Source organism: Akebia trifoliata, chromosome 5 (assembly GCF_017979445.1).
Source record: "Akebia trifoliata isolate Shusen 1 chromosome 5, ASM1797944v1, whole genome shotgun sequence".
Classification (NCBI taxonomy): Eukaryota; Viridiplantae; Streptophyta; class Magnoliopsida; order Ranunculales; family Lardizabalaceae; genus Akebia; species Akebia trifoliata.
In genome coordinates, this window is record NC_141379.1 from 619,487 (window position 1) to 637,008 (window position 17,522).

Below are 17,522 nucleotides of genomic sequence, written 5' to 3' on the forward strand. Positions count from 1 at the left end.
ATATATATATATATCAAACTTATTTATATTCATACCAATTGATTTATTTATTTTTTATTGTCAACTTTAAAGTTGCTAGTTGTTTTCAGACAATTTCTTTAATACTTGATTTAGTACATTCGATTCAATGATTTTGGGGATTGTTTGAGATATCCTCCTATTTTTCAAATCAATAACAAGCCTTTCCGACATCGGTATTTTCTTTCATACTAATAAAATGGCCTAAATGCCCTCATCTTCAACACTATTTAAAAATCCTTAGATTTTTTTCCCAAAAAATTTATCATTTTCAAGCTTTATGATCGCTTTTTAACAATAATTCTCACCCTTGCTCCATCTTCTATTTCTCCAAAATCCCTATCTTGTTGTTGATGCTGGCAGGTTAAAGTAAATAAAATCTTAAGGTCAAACAGTGTGTAAAAAAAGTAAAAGTTTTTATGGAAGATAGTTGGTTTTTAGAGGAAAAATCAAGGGTTTTTTTTTTAAAGGGTGAAGAGGAGGGCATTTAAGTCACTTTAATTAATCCAATAGAGAAGACCAGGTCAAGCAACATGTTTCCCATTCTTGGATTCGGGAGAATGGACACGTATTGCTCGTTGAAGATTGAAGCTTTTGGCTGAACAAGCAAAAGAATCTTACAGTACGCAGGTGGCGCACTGCGCACCTTAATAGTGAGAGAGTGAGAGAGAGAGAGAGACAGATGGAGACGACGTCGAAGGAAGAAGAAATGGTGAAGTTTGAGCCATCAGAGATAGAATACGTGAGCTATGGGGGTGAACATCACCTACCCCTTATCATGCGCCTTGTCGACGAGGAGCTCAGCGAACCCTACTCCATCTTCACTTACAGATACTTCGTTTATCTTTGGCCTCGCCTCTCTTACCTTGTAACCAACAATCCTTCTCATTTATATTTCTAGGGTTAGGGTTAGGGTTCTCACTCTAGATTTCGATTCTATTTCTCTAATTTCTTCTTTTAGTCGAATTTGACATTTTTATTTTTTGGGTTTTGATTTTAGGGAAATCTTGTTAGCTTATTTGAACTCTTATTTGATACAATTGAGGTGCATTTGTTTTTTATTTTGAGATTGTGAATCTAATTTCAGGCGTTCCACAAGGGCAATTGTGTTGGAACAGTTGTTTGCAAGATGGGTGATCATATTGGTACTTTCAGAGGCTACATTGCGATGCTTGTCGTGATCAAACCTTATAGAGGGAAAGGCATTGGTAAGCTTCTTTTTTTTTTTTTTTTAAATATCTATTTTTAGGGCTTTAGTTTTATGTATGAGCTTTTCTTGATTTTAATGCAATTGCTTAGTTTAATCAATTAATAAGTCAAATCATATGGATCCATCTAATAAAAAAGTCAACCATATGGTCTGCCGATCCCGCCTGGAGTAAAGTAAGGGGCAAAATAATTGCAATTTGAAGAGTTTGATCCTAGACATTGGAGGGCAATTACGATAACCAACGGGTTGTCACGTTAGTGACCAGAGTGTGGAGTGGGTGCGAGAGCGTCAAGTCCAAAAATAGCTTAGGGTGTAGAGCGTTATATCAATAATATACTCAAATATCAATTGATTTTTTATGTTCCTTTGCTTATTCCATCACCACTTATTGCAAAAAAATACCTTTTTTACAATTTAGAATAAAAATGTTTTATTAAATATTTTGTATTGAAAAATACGAAATATTTTATATAACTTGACTAGGTATCACTATTATTACTATGATGTTCCCCACCTAGATAGTTATAACAACCCAATATTAATCAATATTATTACTAATCAGTAATTCAAAAATCAATAAATATTTTAATGATTGAAGTTTCTTCTGCTTCGAAGGTTTTAGATTAGTTATATAATTACAATAATATTTTAAATTTTCATCTTTACACTACTGTTATCTTATAACTGTAATATTCACCAACATTTCATTGTAATGTTTGTTTTTGGGGATATACATGCGTAATAATTGTTTAATAAAAATAAATAATGCTTAATATGATGGACATAATGGGAATCTTCATGAAGAGCGTTTCTTCAACATTCTTGGAGCGGGTTCCCATCTTTTGAGAATGGGGATTGGAGAAGGGTTCACTCTCAAAGCGTCAGAGCGAGGATTGAGAGAGGGAGCGGCACCCCTAATAGAAGGATTGGGTCACTAAGGTTGTCTCCCACATTCAAAAAAAAAAAAAAAAGACGAGAGGACCTAGGTTAGAACATTTTTTGTCATAAAGGCATTCATAGGGGTGTCATCAACCCTGGCATGGCCTGTTGATACGTATTTTTGTGTTGGTAGTTTTCTTTTGCAATGCTAACTTGTTTATGTGGTGTACATGCTCTATTGTTCAAATCATGTCAATGTTGCCGTGTAGAATGCTTAGAGGAGTTTGTGGACGTGTGTCTATTTACATACATGGGCCGTGAATATTATTACCTCGACAGAAGATGTAGCTTTGGATTGAGTTGAATGGTGAACTATGCTCCTTTGCATACTGCACTGGCTGAGGGAAAATGTTGAAATGCTACGAGCAACAAATGTTTAAATCAAGTGCCATTCTCAACCCCGAATAAGTGATACATTGAACAAATGGATTGAAATGCCCACCAAAAATTGGGATTTAAGTGCAGTTATTTGTTAGTTTTTCATGTCCACATTTACTTGTTTCAAATTGTTAGAGCTAAATGCTACTTAATACTCTTTGCCTTTGTGTGCATCATCATTTTGATGTAAAATGTTCTATAGAGTAATAGTTCGAGCTATTTTAATTCACCAATACGAAGGAGATGCCAAGTTAACAATGGTCTTCAAGATGAAATTGAGGTGAACTTTTCTTGATCCATTATGCATCCAAGCTATGCAATCTTGTGCTATAGCATATGGTCTATAGACACGGCTCAGATGGTTGGACACAACAACCAGCCAAAAATAAAAAATGCTGATGCTGTACAAATACGCACCATTATTGTTATGCACATTTGTATGTCAAAATTGGCATTGAACACTTTTCAACATGTGGCCTACCTATGGGTGAGTCGTGTTCCGTATATCATTGATTATAGCCCTCTATTGTCTGTTACTTTCTGCTAAATTTTATTTACTCCACTCAACGTATTCTGGAATGGGTATGGTTTGTCTTCCAGTATTTGAGATTTGTTGATATTGCAGCTACAGAACTTGTTACTAGATCTATTAAAGTGATGATGGAATCGGGATGTGAAGAGGTATGTTTCGATTACATGTTCGTAACATTTTGTACTTGTCTAATACTGATGTATCTTTGGTGAGTGAGAGAAAGAAACATGGGTATTCATTGTCATGGTGTTATTCTATGCAGGTAACATTGGAAGCAGAGGTTACGAACAAGGGAGCCCTTGCATTATATGGCCGTCTTGGGTTTATTAGGTCTAAAAGGCTTTTCCGCTACTACTTGAATGGAGTTGATGCTTTCCGGCTTAAATTGTTGTTTCCTCGACCAGAAATAAACCCTTCCCTGCTTATGATGACCAACAAAGACGATGGGCATAGCCATAATGATCACCAACATCAGGAAGGGAGTTCTCACCTCTATCAAATTGTCTAATCCAAGCTGTTACAGGTATCATTATATCTCTGACAACCATTAAAAGAAAAAACATTTGTCTCAGACTAAACTGATAGAATTAGAAAGTGTACTCTTCATTTGTAAACATCATGTCTCTTGCTATTGTGTAATTCTTTCACATATTATTAGGGCTGCAACCTGGGTGGGCTGACCCAAACTCAACCTGGGCTCAACCTGATAGATGGGTGAGCCTCTGGGTCAAGTTATGTAGAAAATGAGTTAGAATATCTCAACTCAATTTTAATTCGGGTTGAGCTCGGTTTGAGGGTATGAGCCAGCTGAATCCGATGTCATATACTAATACATAAATATTTTTATATTAATTATAGTTTTTTTATTTAGTTTTTTTAATTCTATCTTATTATTATGACTTGTAGACAATTAGTTAATATTAATATGAACTTTGGCTTGGTATGGTTTGTCTAAATATTCTCTCAATGATGGATTTGAAGGTTGTATATCTTTTTTTTCAAAAATAAATATTAAATTTATTTGCTAATCAAAATGAAATTATGGTTATTCAACGAGCCCAACCTGACCAAACCACCCAAAATTATCTAAACTTGGGCTAACCCGAACTCGACCTGATTTTATAATATCAAGCTCAGGTTAAGCTTGGGTTAGCGAGCTTAGGCCTACTGGTCGGGTTGAGGGTTCTGCTACTTGGGTTGAGCTTGAGTTTACCCTCCAACCCGCCCAGGTTGCAGTCCTACATGTTATCTCAGTGGCATGGCAAACACGATCTGATGAGACCCAGAAAATGGTTTGATTTGTTGATTGATTGGTGTTGTACATTTCATAGTTTCAGAATCCATTTTCATAATGCCTTCAACATTATTGTATTTGTATCTCTTGGCAGGTAACTGGGAAACAAATCCGTGAGCTAAAGATTGCGACAGATCACCTTCGAATTGTTCAATGATCTCAATATTGACACTTGAGTCTGTTGCATCCATCTGTTGGTAAGATTGTTTCCCCTTTGTAATTGGATGTGAACATCTGATACGATTCTTACAGCTACAGTTGGCTCAAAGGAACTGGTAGTGTGGAAGATGGGGAAAACAGATCTTTGTTGAACATCTCAAAAAGAATAAAAAACATTGGTGCCACTTAGAAAAATTCTATGTGAAACTTGATGTTTTGACAGGATGATATTCCACTAGACACTGAGCATATTGCACAACTTATGTCATAAAACTCATTGACATTAGTGTGGTTGATTTCTGTTAGGTTCGCAGAAATTTTTTTATTCTGGAAATGAATTTTTTCCACAACGTCATAAGATCCGCATAATTTTTTCTTTGAAAAATATTTAATTCAAAGAAAATTTCAATTTCAAAAACCCTAAAAATCTGGAAATTGATATTGATTTTGTGAGTACTAACAGCTTTTTTCATCTTAGATCACTCTCAGCTTTATTTGTCACCCTTCCCTCCTTATGTCGTCACCACCTTAGTGACCCAATCCTTTTGTTAGGGGTACTGCTCATGCTCTCAAATTCCCCCCCCTGGTGTTTTTGGAGCGGATTCTTCTTTAATCCCCGCTCTCAAGATATGAGAATCTGCTCACATAAAGAATCCCATTTCATTTATCAGATTAAGTATTTTTATTTTTTAAATAACTATTAGTCATGCATGGCCTCAAAAATAAATATTATAATGAATTATTACTTAGAGACAATAATATTGTAATAATTAAAAAATCAAAATATTTTTGTAATTATAGAATTAATTTGAAACATTCAAAATGGAAGAAACTTCAATCATTAAAAAGCATACTGATTATTTATATAGTAATAATTATATTAATCAAGAATTGTTTTGTTGCAACTAATTGGAGGTGGTGAGTAGTATAGTAACAATAATGATATAGTCAAGATATATATATAGTAGAAAAAAAAATGCAACCAAGCAAAATGATTTTGGGCAAGTGAAATTATAACTGGACCATGGAGGAACCAAGAATAGAATTTAGTCTTTAAGCATGTTGATGTTATTGAAAATTATTAATTTTAAATTATAAAAAATGTATTTTTTGCAAAGAGAGTATATAATGAGGGAGTAATTAAAATAAATGAAGCATACAATAGTAAAATTGATATTTGAATATATTAATATATAATTCATACCTTGAGATATTTTCTACTTGGCGCTTTTTTGCTCTAGTCGCTAAAGTCACCACTATCATCGTGTTTCTTCATAACCAAATTAAACAAAAAAGAATTATAGTATGACTGATAATGCTGGTTTTACCAAATATTTGTCTACTGTTGGTATTATCTAAGAACATCCAAGAACATGTAATTCTTATAGCAGGTTTTTATAACGAAACAGTTTTTTTTCCCCTTGATTTTGCTGAATATTCCATGACAATCAATCTAAAAAAAAAAAAAAATGAGGTAAAACCAATCTTTAATCAATAATTCTTCAAAAATAATAATAATAATAATAATCATCTATCATTATCCTATTTCAACTACATAGCGCAATCAGTTTGTGTAGACCATCCTCGGTAGAGAAATGATTTAGCTTATGGTTGAATGTGTATAAATAGAGAATCCTTCCTCATTGTGGGAATGGTGTCCTATTACCATCATCACGGGTTGGGGGTAACTACAGGCCCGCCATTAAGGAATTTCAGGCAGCCCAAATCAAGAACAGTGTGTGCTCTCAGTGCGTCAGTATCGCGGTCAATGGCAGGATCAAAAAGGTTGGCAGTCGTTTGACTTGAACGAAACTTTGGTCAAACAACAATTTGGACCCTAAAATCTTGGATATCACAACATGACATTTCACCTCTCCAATACCACCAGAGTAAATCAATTTTAACTCTAAAACATTAGATGTAAGGTACCTACAGGAATATAAGTACCAATTTTTTCGCCAAAGAAAAAAAATCTCAAGGCACTTAGGGAAAGCAAATGTGATGAGACATACAAATACAAACCAGAGTTCCTCTCCTCCCAAATCCAAATTTCAGTCAGCGATAGGATGAAGTGGCTCCAGCGAAAGAATAAAGAGAAGAGACTGGCACACTGGCCCCTGCCATACTGATGCTTCCCGATGCTGACCTCAGATGAGAATCTTTGTACACCCTGTTGCGATCCTCATAAGAAACGGTAGGGTAACAAGCACCTGTTTGGTAAGATGGCAATTCAACGGGAGTGCGTGATGCAGTATGGGCATATGTTGGTGGTGCTGGAGCATGTGATGGTGCAGGAACATACGATGGTTCAAATGCATGCGCTGGACGTTGACCATAGTATTCGTCTGCACGATTCAAGTGTGGGACAACTTCCCTCTCCCTCTCCAAGAATAATAACCTATTATACTCGCTCTCCCTGCTAAGTAGTTGATCCCGCTGAACCATCCCAGGAAGAGCCGTGTACCTGTCATACCAGCACACAGAAAAACAACAAATGAGTTTTATCTGCAAAACACAGGCGATCATAAAGAAAATTGTATTGGCTAAATAACTTGTAGATAAGAGCATCTCCAATGGTCTTCCCATTTTCCCTTCTCATTTCCATCCCTATCACAATATTACTTATTTTCTACCCCAAATTTGAGGAAGCTTTTACACAAGCTATACAAGTATTTCAAACGTCAAAATCACACAATATCACCATTTTGTCATTGCCCCTATTTACATCTTGTGTCATTTATCCAATAAAAGACACTATTCATCAATACAAATGATATTACAAGTCTTTTCAAATCCCAGTATAATTATCATTTGTCTTAAAATTAATTTTTGCAAATGAGGAAGAGACCACTACGGCACCCACGTTTTTGGACCTCCTCCCCATATGATATTTCTTCCCTATTTTTGAGGATACCATTAGAGATGCTAAATAACACAGGTTATTAATGCTTTAATCAGTTCCAACACAATGGGGGGCCCACACTGTTGAAAACATTAAAGTATATATGGTAAGCAATTCAAAAGCTGTTATAGCATGATTAACAAACATAGAAAAAATAAAAAATAAATTAACCTACCTGCCATAAGGATCCTGAGCAGGTAAGGCTGGGTTTTCTGGCAAGTATGACCGATGGGTTTCCAAAGAATAGTACGGATCGCTGTGAGACACCGTGCCAATGGGCCGAACATATCGATGCTCCAGGACTGGTGGGGCACGACCATGGTGTGCTCCAACTGCATATGGATCCTCTGAAAGCGGCAGTCTCATAGGTGCTCCAAACCGATCTCCCATAACTGAGGGTGGCCTCGCCTGTGGTAGGGCCATATTTGGCACTGGATGGGCCACAGGCTTGGCTGATGCCAGACCAACCGGGCGAAACATTGCAATGAGTTTCCTGACCTGCATTTATAAAGCTAACTCTATTAAATCAGAAACCACCAAATTTTATAAAATGAAATAGAACAAAAATTCAAGACAAATCGACATGGGACTCCATATGTGAGATAATGTGCACGTGCTCCTACCTGTCGGTTATCGAGCTCTGGGTTGAATTTTGAACCACCCTGATAGTTCTCCCGAATAGCATGTTTGAAATCACTCTCAGGCAAAGGCAAACAATCCTTGAAAATTTCAAACCTCACCTACAAAAAAGATTTTGCAGTTTAAAGGGCCACCGTAAATTACTCATCAAAAATATCAACATAACTAAAAAATTTCACACCCCTAGTCCAGAGAAGAAATATAGCTCTTAACGCTATGTAACAAATTCAACAGCCGACTCCCACAAAACCTAGCTAAGATTTCATTCTAGTGTCAGCCTATGTTACCCATATTGGGCAAGGTGTGGGATCATTATCAACAAAGCCTTGTCCCAAAAATTTGGGATCGCTGAAAGCATCTTATTCCTCCATTCATTTCTGCCTAAGCCATGCCTTTCTTAATTCAAGTGTGTTCATAATTGCCTCACTACATCTCCTTTTGGGTCCCATCTCACTCTTGGAACTTTCAAACCTCGGGCTCAAGAATTCTAGTTTGTTTTCTTTCTTTCTTTCTTTCTTTTATTTTATAAAGATAAACACTGTTTTATTTCATACAAAATCAATTTAATTAATTTGGCTAAAGATTTAGAGAGCTTCATTAACGCACCAAATTTTACTTACCACACACCAATCCTATTGCAATTAAAACACTATTTACATATAGATTGGTGTGTTACAAGTAAAAGTTGGTGTGACAATAGAATATCTCAAGTTTTATTAAGCACATATAAGCTCAATAAATTATTTGCAATTGAACCTCATAATCTAGAATACTACCGCGAGCCTCGTTCAATGAATCCTTTTATTCAATTCAATGCATAGAACGTCCCTCAAGAATAAAATATATTATATTCCAACCACTTCGAATACTGGAAAATGATTTCTTGTTGAGATTACACACAATACATCAATGTAACGTAGATACATTTTCAAGAATTTGGCAAAGATGGCATCAAATGCCACTGACCAGATTTCAGTCCCAACTGAACTAGGGCAATAATGAATTGGATACAATCTCCTATATAAGGAGATGAATCCCTAGTATAATTGGACTCACTCAAGTTCAATGGTTCTTTTTTGCTTGGTGGGGTTAGTAGTTAACAGTTAGCATTTAGTATAAGAAGGGGGGTTCAAGGGGTTTGAAACTATGATCTATCCACAAGGATGTAGCATAACTGGTTGGTAAATCGAAGTAATTGAAACACATGCATAGTGAAAATCAAACTCCTTGAGTCTTGGAACAACTATATATGAGAAAATATATCTTCTACTAAGTACAAACAATAACCTTTTTAACAAGTATAATCTCTTTGGATCCTAATTGATGTATGATATTATGTCCACATGCAAATTTGAAGTTAACTACTTCAATGATCGAGAAAAAAAATACAATATTTGACATAGAATTGCTTGTCTAAGCAGCCATATAAATGAGATGCCCAGTCTCATCCTCAAATGTGACTATTTTAGGTTTACAAAGAATTGGAAAAACATACATCACATACACAACCGTAACTTTTTAGCACATGTAGCCCTACTATGTTACTTCTTCATTCTCATCTTCATCAAAGCTTAATCCCAAGGTTTTGGGTAAAGCTGTAAAGCTAAACGGACATTGTCCCTCCATTCCATTGTCCAAAGCCACATCTTCTATTATTGAAAAGTTGTTCATATACACATATAGTATCTCAATCCACACTCTTTTGGGTCTTCCTCTCACTATTAACTTCAACTTGAATATTTCTTCTAACTAAGATTGTAATCAGCCTTTGTTGAACATGTTCAAACCATTTACATGTTTCTCTGAAAGTTAATCGCTTATTGGAGCTACTCTTACATTTTCTCGAATGCATTCATGTCTAACTTTATCTTTCCAATCATACATCTCAACATCATGTCTCTGTTATTTGTTAACATGGTGCTTCTTGACCAACCAACATCCAGCTACATAGAGCATAGCTAGTCTTAAAGTAGTCTTATAAAAAAATTCTTTGAATTTGATTGGTATGCATTGATAACATAGCACTCCAAAAGCATCCCTCCACGTTAACAACACAACTCCAATCCTAAGGGCAACATCTTCCTCAATCTCCCCATCCTTATTTATAATTTAAAAAAAAAAAAAAAAAACTCAAGATAACAAAAGTGGTCACTTCAAGGTATTTTAGACACATTTTTCTCTTTGGGTGTCAGTACTAAATTTAAGCTCTGAGTAAAACCCTTGGACAAACAACTCTCTGCAAAATTCTACTTGTGGTAACTCCATATCCAGTCCCATCAACTAATACTACATCATCTACAAATAACATATACCAAGATACACGCTCTTGAATATACATTGTTATTTCATAAATAATTGAAGCCAACAAATACAAATTCGAAGTCAATCTCTTAATTGAGAACTCATTCGTCATCTAAATAAAACCATCTCATACATTTTCTTAGCTATATCAATATGCATTCAAGAAACATTTCTTTTCCAATATCCATTAAATCAACTCTCTAAGAACTTAGACATATACTTTCTCTAAGTCAATAAAAATCATATGGAGATTTTTCTTCTTTTTCTATAATTCTCTATCATTTGTCTAAATAGAAATATAGACTCAAGGATTGATTTACCTGGCATAAAAAATAAAAAAATTAAAAAAATTGGTTCTCTAACATATTTATTTCTTGCTTAAACCTTTGTTTAATATAACTATTTCCTATAATGTAGCTCAAAAATTTAATACCTTGATGGATGATTGGTACAACCTTGTATATCTCCTTTATCCTTAAATATAAACACGACGACATTTTTTTTTTCATTTAACCAACATCTTTTTAGTATTTAAATATAAATATTAAAAAATGAATAGCTCACTTATCCAAAACTTCATGTTAGGAGGTGGTAGATTTTTACTCCAACTTCCAACATGAAGCAACACTGTTTCATCCAGGCTTGGGATCAACAATGTTGTCACGATCTCATTGGTGCACCTATCCAAGAGTAAGGAAAAGGGCTACTAGTACCTTTAGGGCCGAGGTGGAGTTGTTCTTTGTGCTAGATGGAATGGTAAGGGAAGTTGTGAGCTTAGTCCCATATCGATTGAGTAGACGTTCAAAGCTTTGGCCTATAAGCCAAAGCTTGACCCTATTTGGTATGGCACGTTTCAAAATCGTGTGGGGTAAAATCCAAAGCATACAATAACATGGTGTGAGCCAAGGGCACCACAAATGTAGTGTAAATGAAACACTAACTACACAAGAACATCTTATGAAAATAACAAAAGTGCCCCATAACGTACCTATGTATGCAAGAACAATGAATAATTTAAACATGAACTACAGGGGGGAAGAGGAATCTACTCTATGATATAACAAGGGGTAAAATGCTTTGCAAGGGAATACATTTTTAGCTCAAGGCGCCTAAAAAACTAAAACTAATAGGAAAAAACAAACGGAAAGATATGCAAGACATGATAATTACAATACCAATTACAAACATATCCATGGAAAGAATGTAAGGGAATCACACAGACCTGAGCAGGAAACCTCCCTTCAAAAGCAATTGGCTCCAAGTTACGTTCTCCATTAGACATCGCCTTGTATACACCATACAAAAGTTTCAAGTCAAAGTCAAACAGAAAGAGCTTTGTGCCAGGCTTGATGTTCTTTACGACATCCATTTTCCCCGCAGGAAGCCCAAAAACACGATATTTGTAGCACTCTGGCTTAGTTTTTCCACTACACATAAAAATAAATCCTGATAATCGTTCCTTATCATCATTTTCTTTCCTTTCCCTCCTTCTAGAATCTCTAGTATCATTAACAATAGTGGTAGGGGCGGGAACATGAGCAGAAGTTGAAATAGCTAGAGCTGAAAGAACCTTCTTCTTCTTGTCAGACCTCTTCTCTATCTTTTTGTTGGCAAATGGCCCTTTGATCTGATCATTTCCTCTACCTCCCCTTTTGCCTCTATTTCCCCTTGTCATGATCAAGACTGTAACAATAAAAATAGGAAAAAAAGGTAGAGAATTGGGACTTGGGAATCAAAGGTGTTAATATATACGAGTAAACCATTTCCATATGTTATTTCCCATAAAACAACACCTCTTAGAAACGGCATCGATCACTCAACTATTGAAAGGGGAAATACAAAATGGTATCACAAAAATACGTCGTGATCAAATATTAGTTCCAAGCATACTGAGTAAAATGGAGGAAAATGTGCTTTTAGGGAAAGAAATTGAGTACATCAATAAGGAAAAAAATTGAATATCATTCCCAACACACGTAAACCAACCAATTTATCAAACAAAGGAAACCAAGGGACTCTTTCCCAGCGCAACGTTGACACCGGCAAGCCAACCCATCGATAAACTCAAGCCCCCCAAGGGAATTGGCTCACAACATTGGTTGTCCTTGGACGTTGGACTACTAATGTCCCATAAAGATACTTACTTCTTTATTTTGCCTTCATATTTTTCCCACACAGTCATCTCTAAGGGTGCAAGTTAATTCGGTTCAAACCGAGAACCGAACCAATCCGTGAATTTTGGATTGGGTTGGTTCGATTTTAATTAAAAACGATTCGGTTTCGGGTTAAACAAAATAAGAACCGATAAGTTCGGTTAAGTTTTCGGTTCAGGATTTATAAAGAACCGAACCAAAATCAATTTTTTTTATATAAACCTAACCCACTTCTATTCGTCTCTCTCCCTCTCTCTCTCGTCTCTGCGGCTGCCTCTCTCTCTCTCGTCTCTACGGCTGCCTCTCTCTCTCGTCTCTGTGGCTGCAACCTGCAACCACAGACTGCCATCGACAGCCACGGTGCCATCGGCTTCTCTCTTTCTCTCTCTCTCTCTGCATGAGGCTGCGTACGTGCGACTGCGAGCGTGCTCTCAACTCCGGTGGCCAGCAGGTCTTCTCTCTCTCTCTCTCTCGGCCTACGATTGAGGGGGTGCGGCTGCAGGTAATCCCTCATGGAAATTGGGTTTGGTAGTTTTGATTTTTGGAGAAAAATTAATTTTTTTCATAATTTTTAAAAACCCAATCGATTTTTTTTAAATTAATCTAATTTTTATGTATCCCATAATCTTGCTTTTGGGTTTTTAATTTTTTATAATTCATTTGTTTACATAATTTTTATTAATAAATTTGTGTAATTTTTCTTTTACAACCCATGGAACCGAACCGAACCAAACCGAATTAAGATCGGTTTGGGTTGGTCCGGTTCTAGACTAAATCGGTTCGGTTCTGGTTCTCATATAATGGAACCAACCTTGGTCGGTTCAGTTCTAATTTTGCTCTAAACCGAACCAACCCGAACCAAGTTGCACCCCTAGTCATCTCAACATCCTCATCTTTTTTTATGGCTATTGCAAGTTTTAACAAACATGGGAATCCATCAGTTGAAATCCCAACAAGAGGCCTTAAAAATAAAGATCATTTTATGTTGATTTTGGTTTGAGAGATTGGGGTTTAAAGGTTTGAGAATAAAACTACTTTATTGAAAGAGGAAACTAAAGCCAAGAACTTGGGAGCTTTGAGGAGTTTTGGTACTACCTGAGACGGTCCTTTAATAACTCACCTCCAATTTGTTGATGATTCTTTGGTGCTTCTCCCAACCAAGTGCCTCGTAAGCGGTATTTTAAGTTGATTCGAAGTAGTCTCTGGTTTACCAATCAATCTAGGGAATAGTAAGATTTTTGGTGTCGGTCAAGTGCCAAATATTCAAGCTTGAGCATATTTTTTTTGGGTTGCTAGGTGGGTGTGTTGCCGTCATGTTACTTGGGTATCCCCTTGGAGGGGCTTATAGATTGATTAGTAGCTAATCAAGTTCTTGAGAGAGTCAAAATGAGGCCAGGATCTTGGAAAGCGAGATACCTTTCAAAGGGTGGGTAGTTGACCTTGATTAAAAGCACTCTAGTATTCCAATTCAATTCTTATCATTGTTTAAGGCACCCAAGAAGATTGAAGATCAGCTTGAGAAGTTGATGAGATTCCTTTGAAATGACAATGTTGGTAGCCAAAAATTCCACTTGGTTAATTGGAAAATCGTTTGACGCCCAAAAAAGAAAGGGGGGCTAGGAATCAAAAGGTTAAGGCAAACAAATCAAACTTTACTAAAGAAATGGTTGTGAAGGTTTAGGGTTTGGCTTAGCAAAAAAGAAGTGTCACTTAGCTAAGTAGTAAGACATGTGGAGAGTTGTTCACACATCCTAGGTTCATACCTCCTTGAACCCATACTTCTTAACTACTAACCCATCTTTACCAATAAAAAAAAAAGATTTGACTTAGAAAATGATGGGATGTAAAGAAAGAACATCAAGGCAAAGTACAGGGAAGAGTCAAGGTGTTGGAGTAGTATGGTAAGCAACAGATCTCAAGTTGCAAGGTGTGGAAAGGACTTCAAAGGTGGCCCCCTTTTTTGAAAAATTTATTGAGATGGAAAAAGGTGACAAGGCTCGTTTTTGGAAAGATTGGTGGTGCGGCAAATCCCTTCTCCAGGTTGTTTTTCCTAGTCTTTATGCCATATCTTCAAAGAAAATGATGTTTGTCTCTTCCTTTCTATTGCAAACGGGTCAAGATGTGTCTTGTGACTTTGGATTTAGAGAAACTTCAACGACTAAGAGATTCCAGTGATAATTTCCCTTATTAGTCTTTTACCTTCGTTTGCCTCTCCTACCCAATTGGAGGATACTTGGACCTGGGTGGGTACTTCCAAAGGGATCTTTAGTGTGAAGTCTTTCTTTTCTTTGCTCGATGTAGTAATGGTCAACCCCTTCCCGGTTGCTTCAATTTGGCCTTTGTTTCTTCCTTCAAACATTTCTTTTTTCTTATGGGTTTTGGCCTTGGACAAGTTATTCATCATTGACCATCTTAGAAAGAGTTTGTCTTTGAGGATTTTGACTTTCTTTGCAGATCTAATGGAGAGTTTGTACACTACCTACTCATCCATTGAGGGGTGGCTCATCAAGTTTGGTCTTATTTTTCTTTCCCTTGCTCAATTTGTGTGTTGCTTAAATGTTGGAGGTCCACAGGTTTTCTTGGAAAGGAAAGGATTCTTTGGAATTTTATTCCACCAGCCATCTGTTGGGGCTTGTGGAAAGAAAGGAATGGACAAATCTTTGAAGGGAAAATGAGCTCTCTCTCTTGTTGAAATCTTCACAATGGTCAATAAAACCTTTTGAATCTGAAACCTTTTCTTGAAATCTCTTTCTATAATTTTTCTTTCTTCACCGCCTAATTAGCATTTCCCTCACCCTTCCTAAGTTCAACAAAACAAACCTAGAATCGATGAAACATAGATTGTGATGGAGGCATCAAATCTTGAACAATAGATTTTAACTTTTATTTAGATTTCTGTTTTACGGTTTCAATTTTATGTTTGGGGGTCTCAATTTGATGTTTTATTGGCCAATGGTATTAGTATAATATCTAGGGGCAATTTAATAATTTTAATTTGTCTTTTATTTAAGTTTCTTAAGATTGAAAAACTAGCAGAGAGAAAGTTAAAAAAACTAGGTTATTTATTTGGTGTTTTAGTTTGATTAGGACTCTTACATTTATTTTCTCTATATATATTGTATTAGGGACTTTTTTTACACGGATATTTTAATGAATAAAGAATGAATTCCTTTCATCGAGTGAAGTAAGTTCTCCACCATTCTTGGTGTGATTGCAAAGTTCTATCTTTTTATCCCCTTCTCTTTTTTTCTTCTAATCTTTATTTTTCTTATTATTATTTTCTCTTTAACTTTCTTGAATTCTTGAATTCTTGATTCTTGAGTCTTGGTTCTTGGTTCTTAAAACCCACAAACCTCGACCCTTGATAATTTTCATAATCCGTAATCCTTACCTTATAAACCTTAATCTTTAACCATTTTCATCTATCCTACTAAAAATGTCATAATTGCAACCAAAAAAAAATTATTTTACTTTTGAGTTTACCCAATCCCCAACTAGATTCCCAATTTCCTAATTCCCCGAACTTATTCTTCTTCGCTCATCGTCCTGCATCAGATTTTTCCTACAACAATTTTGGTATTAGACCTTACAATTCTATTGTCTTATATCACAAGGGTGCATCGTCAAATTTTTTTTTTTAAATAAATGTCATCTCACTTATTTGCAAAAAAAAAAAAAAAGTATACGATGAGACAAAAGACTTTGAGTCTCATCCCTAAAAGTGAAGTAGAGAGGAGAAAGGGGTGAATCATGAACAAGAATAGGAAGAAGGTGAACTTATCTCAAAACTCTAGAACCAATTCAACTCCGACGCAAAAACAAAACAATCCAAGTACATCTCTCTCTCAAGAGAAATTGAAGTTAAAACCACCGAATGTTTCAATTATATGCTTGTGCCATCTCAAAATGTTGAAAAATGATTCATCTCGGTTGATACATTCCAAGATGATACGAGAATATAATTTATAATAAATTGCCATAAAAAAGAATGTAAAAATATTATTTGTAGATCTATTTTAATAAAACTAATAATTCTATTTCTTATTTTTTTCTACTAAAAAGCAAGAAAAGATAGATTCCTAATATAGAACCACACCTACTATTATGCAATTGCATATATGCATATGTCGACCTTACAGCACAGCTCATGCATTTTGATAACATTGACCATTACTTATGCAATTATATTGTATAATGAGGGCATGTACAAGCACATCATTCAAGGACCATCAGAATTTTTTTTTTTTTTCTAATTTTTTTTAGTGGTAAGTAACATCTGAATTCTCTAGCATGAGCATCACAAGCATCCCTCCCTGGTGTAACTATAACAGCCATTGCTGAAACCATGAACATATTAGAACCAATTCAAGATTTGAAAATGAAATAAAGAAAGAAAAAAAAAACAATATAATTTCCTTAGATGATTTCTAATTTTCTATCAATCAATGATCCCCCGAAAAAAAATAACACTACTTGAATCCTAACAGATGAAAGATTGAAAAATACAGAATTAGAGTTCATAAGAGCATTGGCGAGTGCCATTAACGTTGAATAACTATTCCAGATCGAGATCCTTAATATTCAAACACATGCATACAGGATCAAAAATAAAAAATCTAACAAATTAGTAGATGAACGAGAAGAGATATAATAAGAAATGAATCGTTCTGAAACCCTAGAGACCAGACCGCAAAACCCTAATTCTATAATCGAAACGTGAACTACAGAGTGGAAAAAAACGAAGATTGAAACATGAAAGTCTGAGGAAGTACCTTTTAGACGATCTTAAACGCTCTTACGTGGCGGAGACGAGAGAAACCAGGAAACCTCTCCGCCAAACAAACTGAAAATATCAAAATAGTGGCGCAATAGCAGTACGAGAGGCAAGATGAAGCCCAAGCTTTATAGGCAAATTGACGGATGATGACTTTAAATAGAGGAAGTGCTTCCGGTGGAATCACTTTTGTAAGAATCGAATTGCATCACTGGGTTTTAAA

At 35.6% G+C, this 17,522-nt stretch overlaps 2 protein-coding genes across 3 annotated transcripts; one reads left to right on the forward strand and one right to left on the reverse strand.

Moving 5' to 3' along the window:
• The first annotated feature begins 598 nt into the window (after nucleotides 1-598).
• ATMAK3 (Acyl-CoA N-acyltransferases (NAT) superfamily protein) lies at nucleotides 599-4,752 on the forward strand. The gene is made up of 5 exons (XM_086441781.1): nucleotides 599-886; nucleotides 1,106-1,226; nucleotides 3,171-3,226; nucleotides 3,340-3,600; nucleotides 4,466-4,752. The coding sequence occupies exons 1-4, from the start codon at nucleotides 701-703 to the stop codon at nucleotides 3,583-3,585; spliced, it is 609 nt and encodes a 202-aa protein (XP_086297907.1). The 5' UTR covers nucleotides 599-700; the 3' UTR covers nucleotides 3,586-3,600; nucleotides 4,466-4,752.
• Nucleotides 4,753-6,420: 1,668 nt separating this feature from the next.
• LOC147400767 (DCD (Development and Cell Death) domain protein) lies at nucleotides 6,421-17,454 on the reverse strand. 2 transcript variants are annotated; one of them, XM_086441779.1, is made up of 5 exons: nucleotides 17,298-17,454; nucleotides 11,595-12,055; nucleotides 8,056-8,172; nucleotides 7,608-7,930; nucleotides 6,421-6,994 (listed from the first exon to the last, which is right to left on the reverse strand). In XM_086441779.1, the coding sequence occupies exons 2-5, from the start codon at nucleotides 12,045-12,047 to the stop codon at nucleotides 6,586-6,588; spliced, it is 1,302 nt and encodes a 433-aa protein (XP_086297905.1). In that variant the 5' UTR covers nucleotides 12,048-12,055; nucleotides 17,298-17,454; the 3' UTR covers nucleotides 6,421-6,585. The 2 variants fall into 2 exon arrangements, with proteins under 2 accessions (XP_086297905.1, XP_086297906.1); XM_086441780.1 differs by having other exon boundaries at nucleotides 11,595-11,657; nucleotides 17,298-17,399.
• Nucleotides 17,455-17,522: the final 68 nt, after the last annotated feature.

What these genes read in the sequence shown, in the direction of transcription:
- ATMAK3 (XM_086441781.1), top strand. Translation starts at nt 701, where the DNA reads ATGGAGACGACGTCGAAGGAAGAAGAAATGGTGAAGTTTGAGCCATCA. An exon ending in GGCCTCGCCTCTCTTACCTT is followed by an intron (nt 887 to 1,105) that starts GTAACCAACAAT and finishes ATCTAATTTCAG; the next exon opens with GCGTTCCACAAGGGCAATTG. An exon ending in TTATAGAGGGAAAGGCATTG is followed by an intron (nt 1,227 to 3,170) that starts GTAAGCTTCTTT and finishes TTGATATTGCAG; the next exon opens with CTACAGAACTTGTTACTAGA.
- LOC147400767 (XM_086441779.1), bottom strand. Translation starts at nt 12,047, where the DNA reads ATGACAAGGGGAAATAGAGGCAAAAGGGGAGGTAGAGGAAATGATCAG. An exon ending in CAGAGCTCGATAACCGACAG is followed by an intron (nt 7,931 to 8,055) that starts GTAGGAGCACGT and finishes TTATAAATGCAG; the next exon opens with GTCAGGAAACTCATTGCAAT. An exon ending in GCTCAGGATCCTTATGGCAG is followed by an intron (nt 6,995 to 7,607) that starts GTAGGTTAATTT and finishes CTGGTATGACAG; the next exon opens with GTACACGGCTCTTCCTGGGA.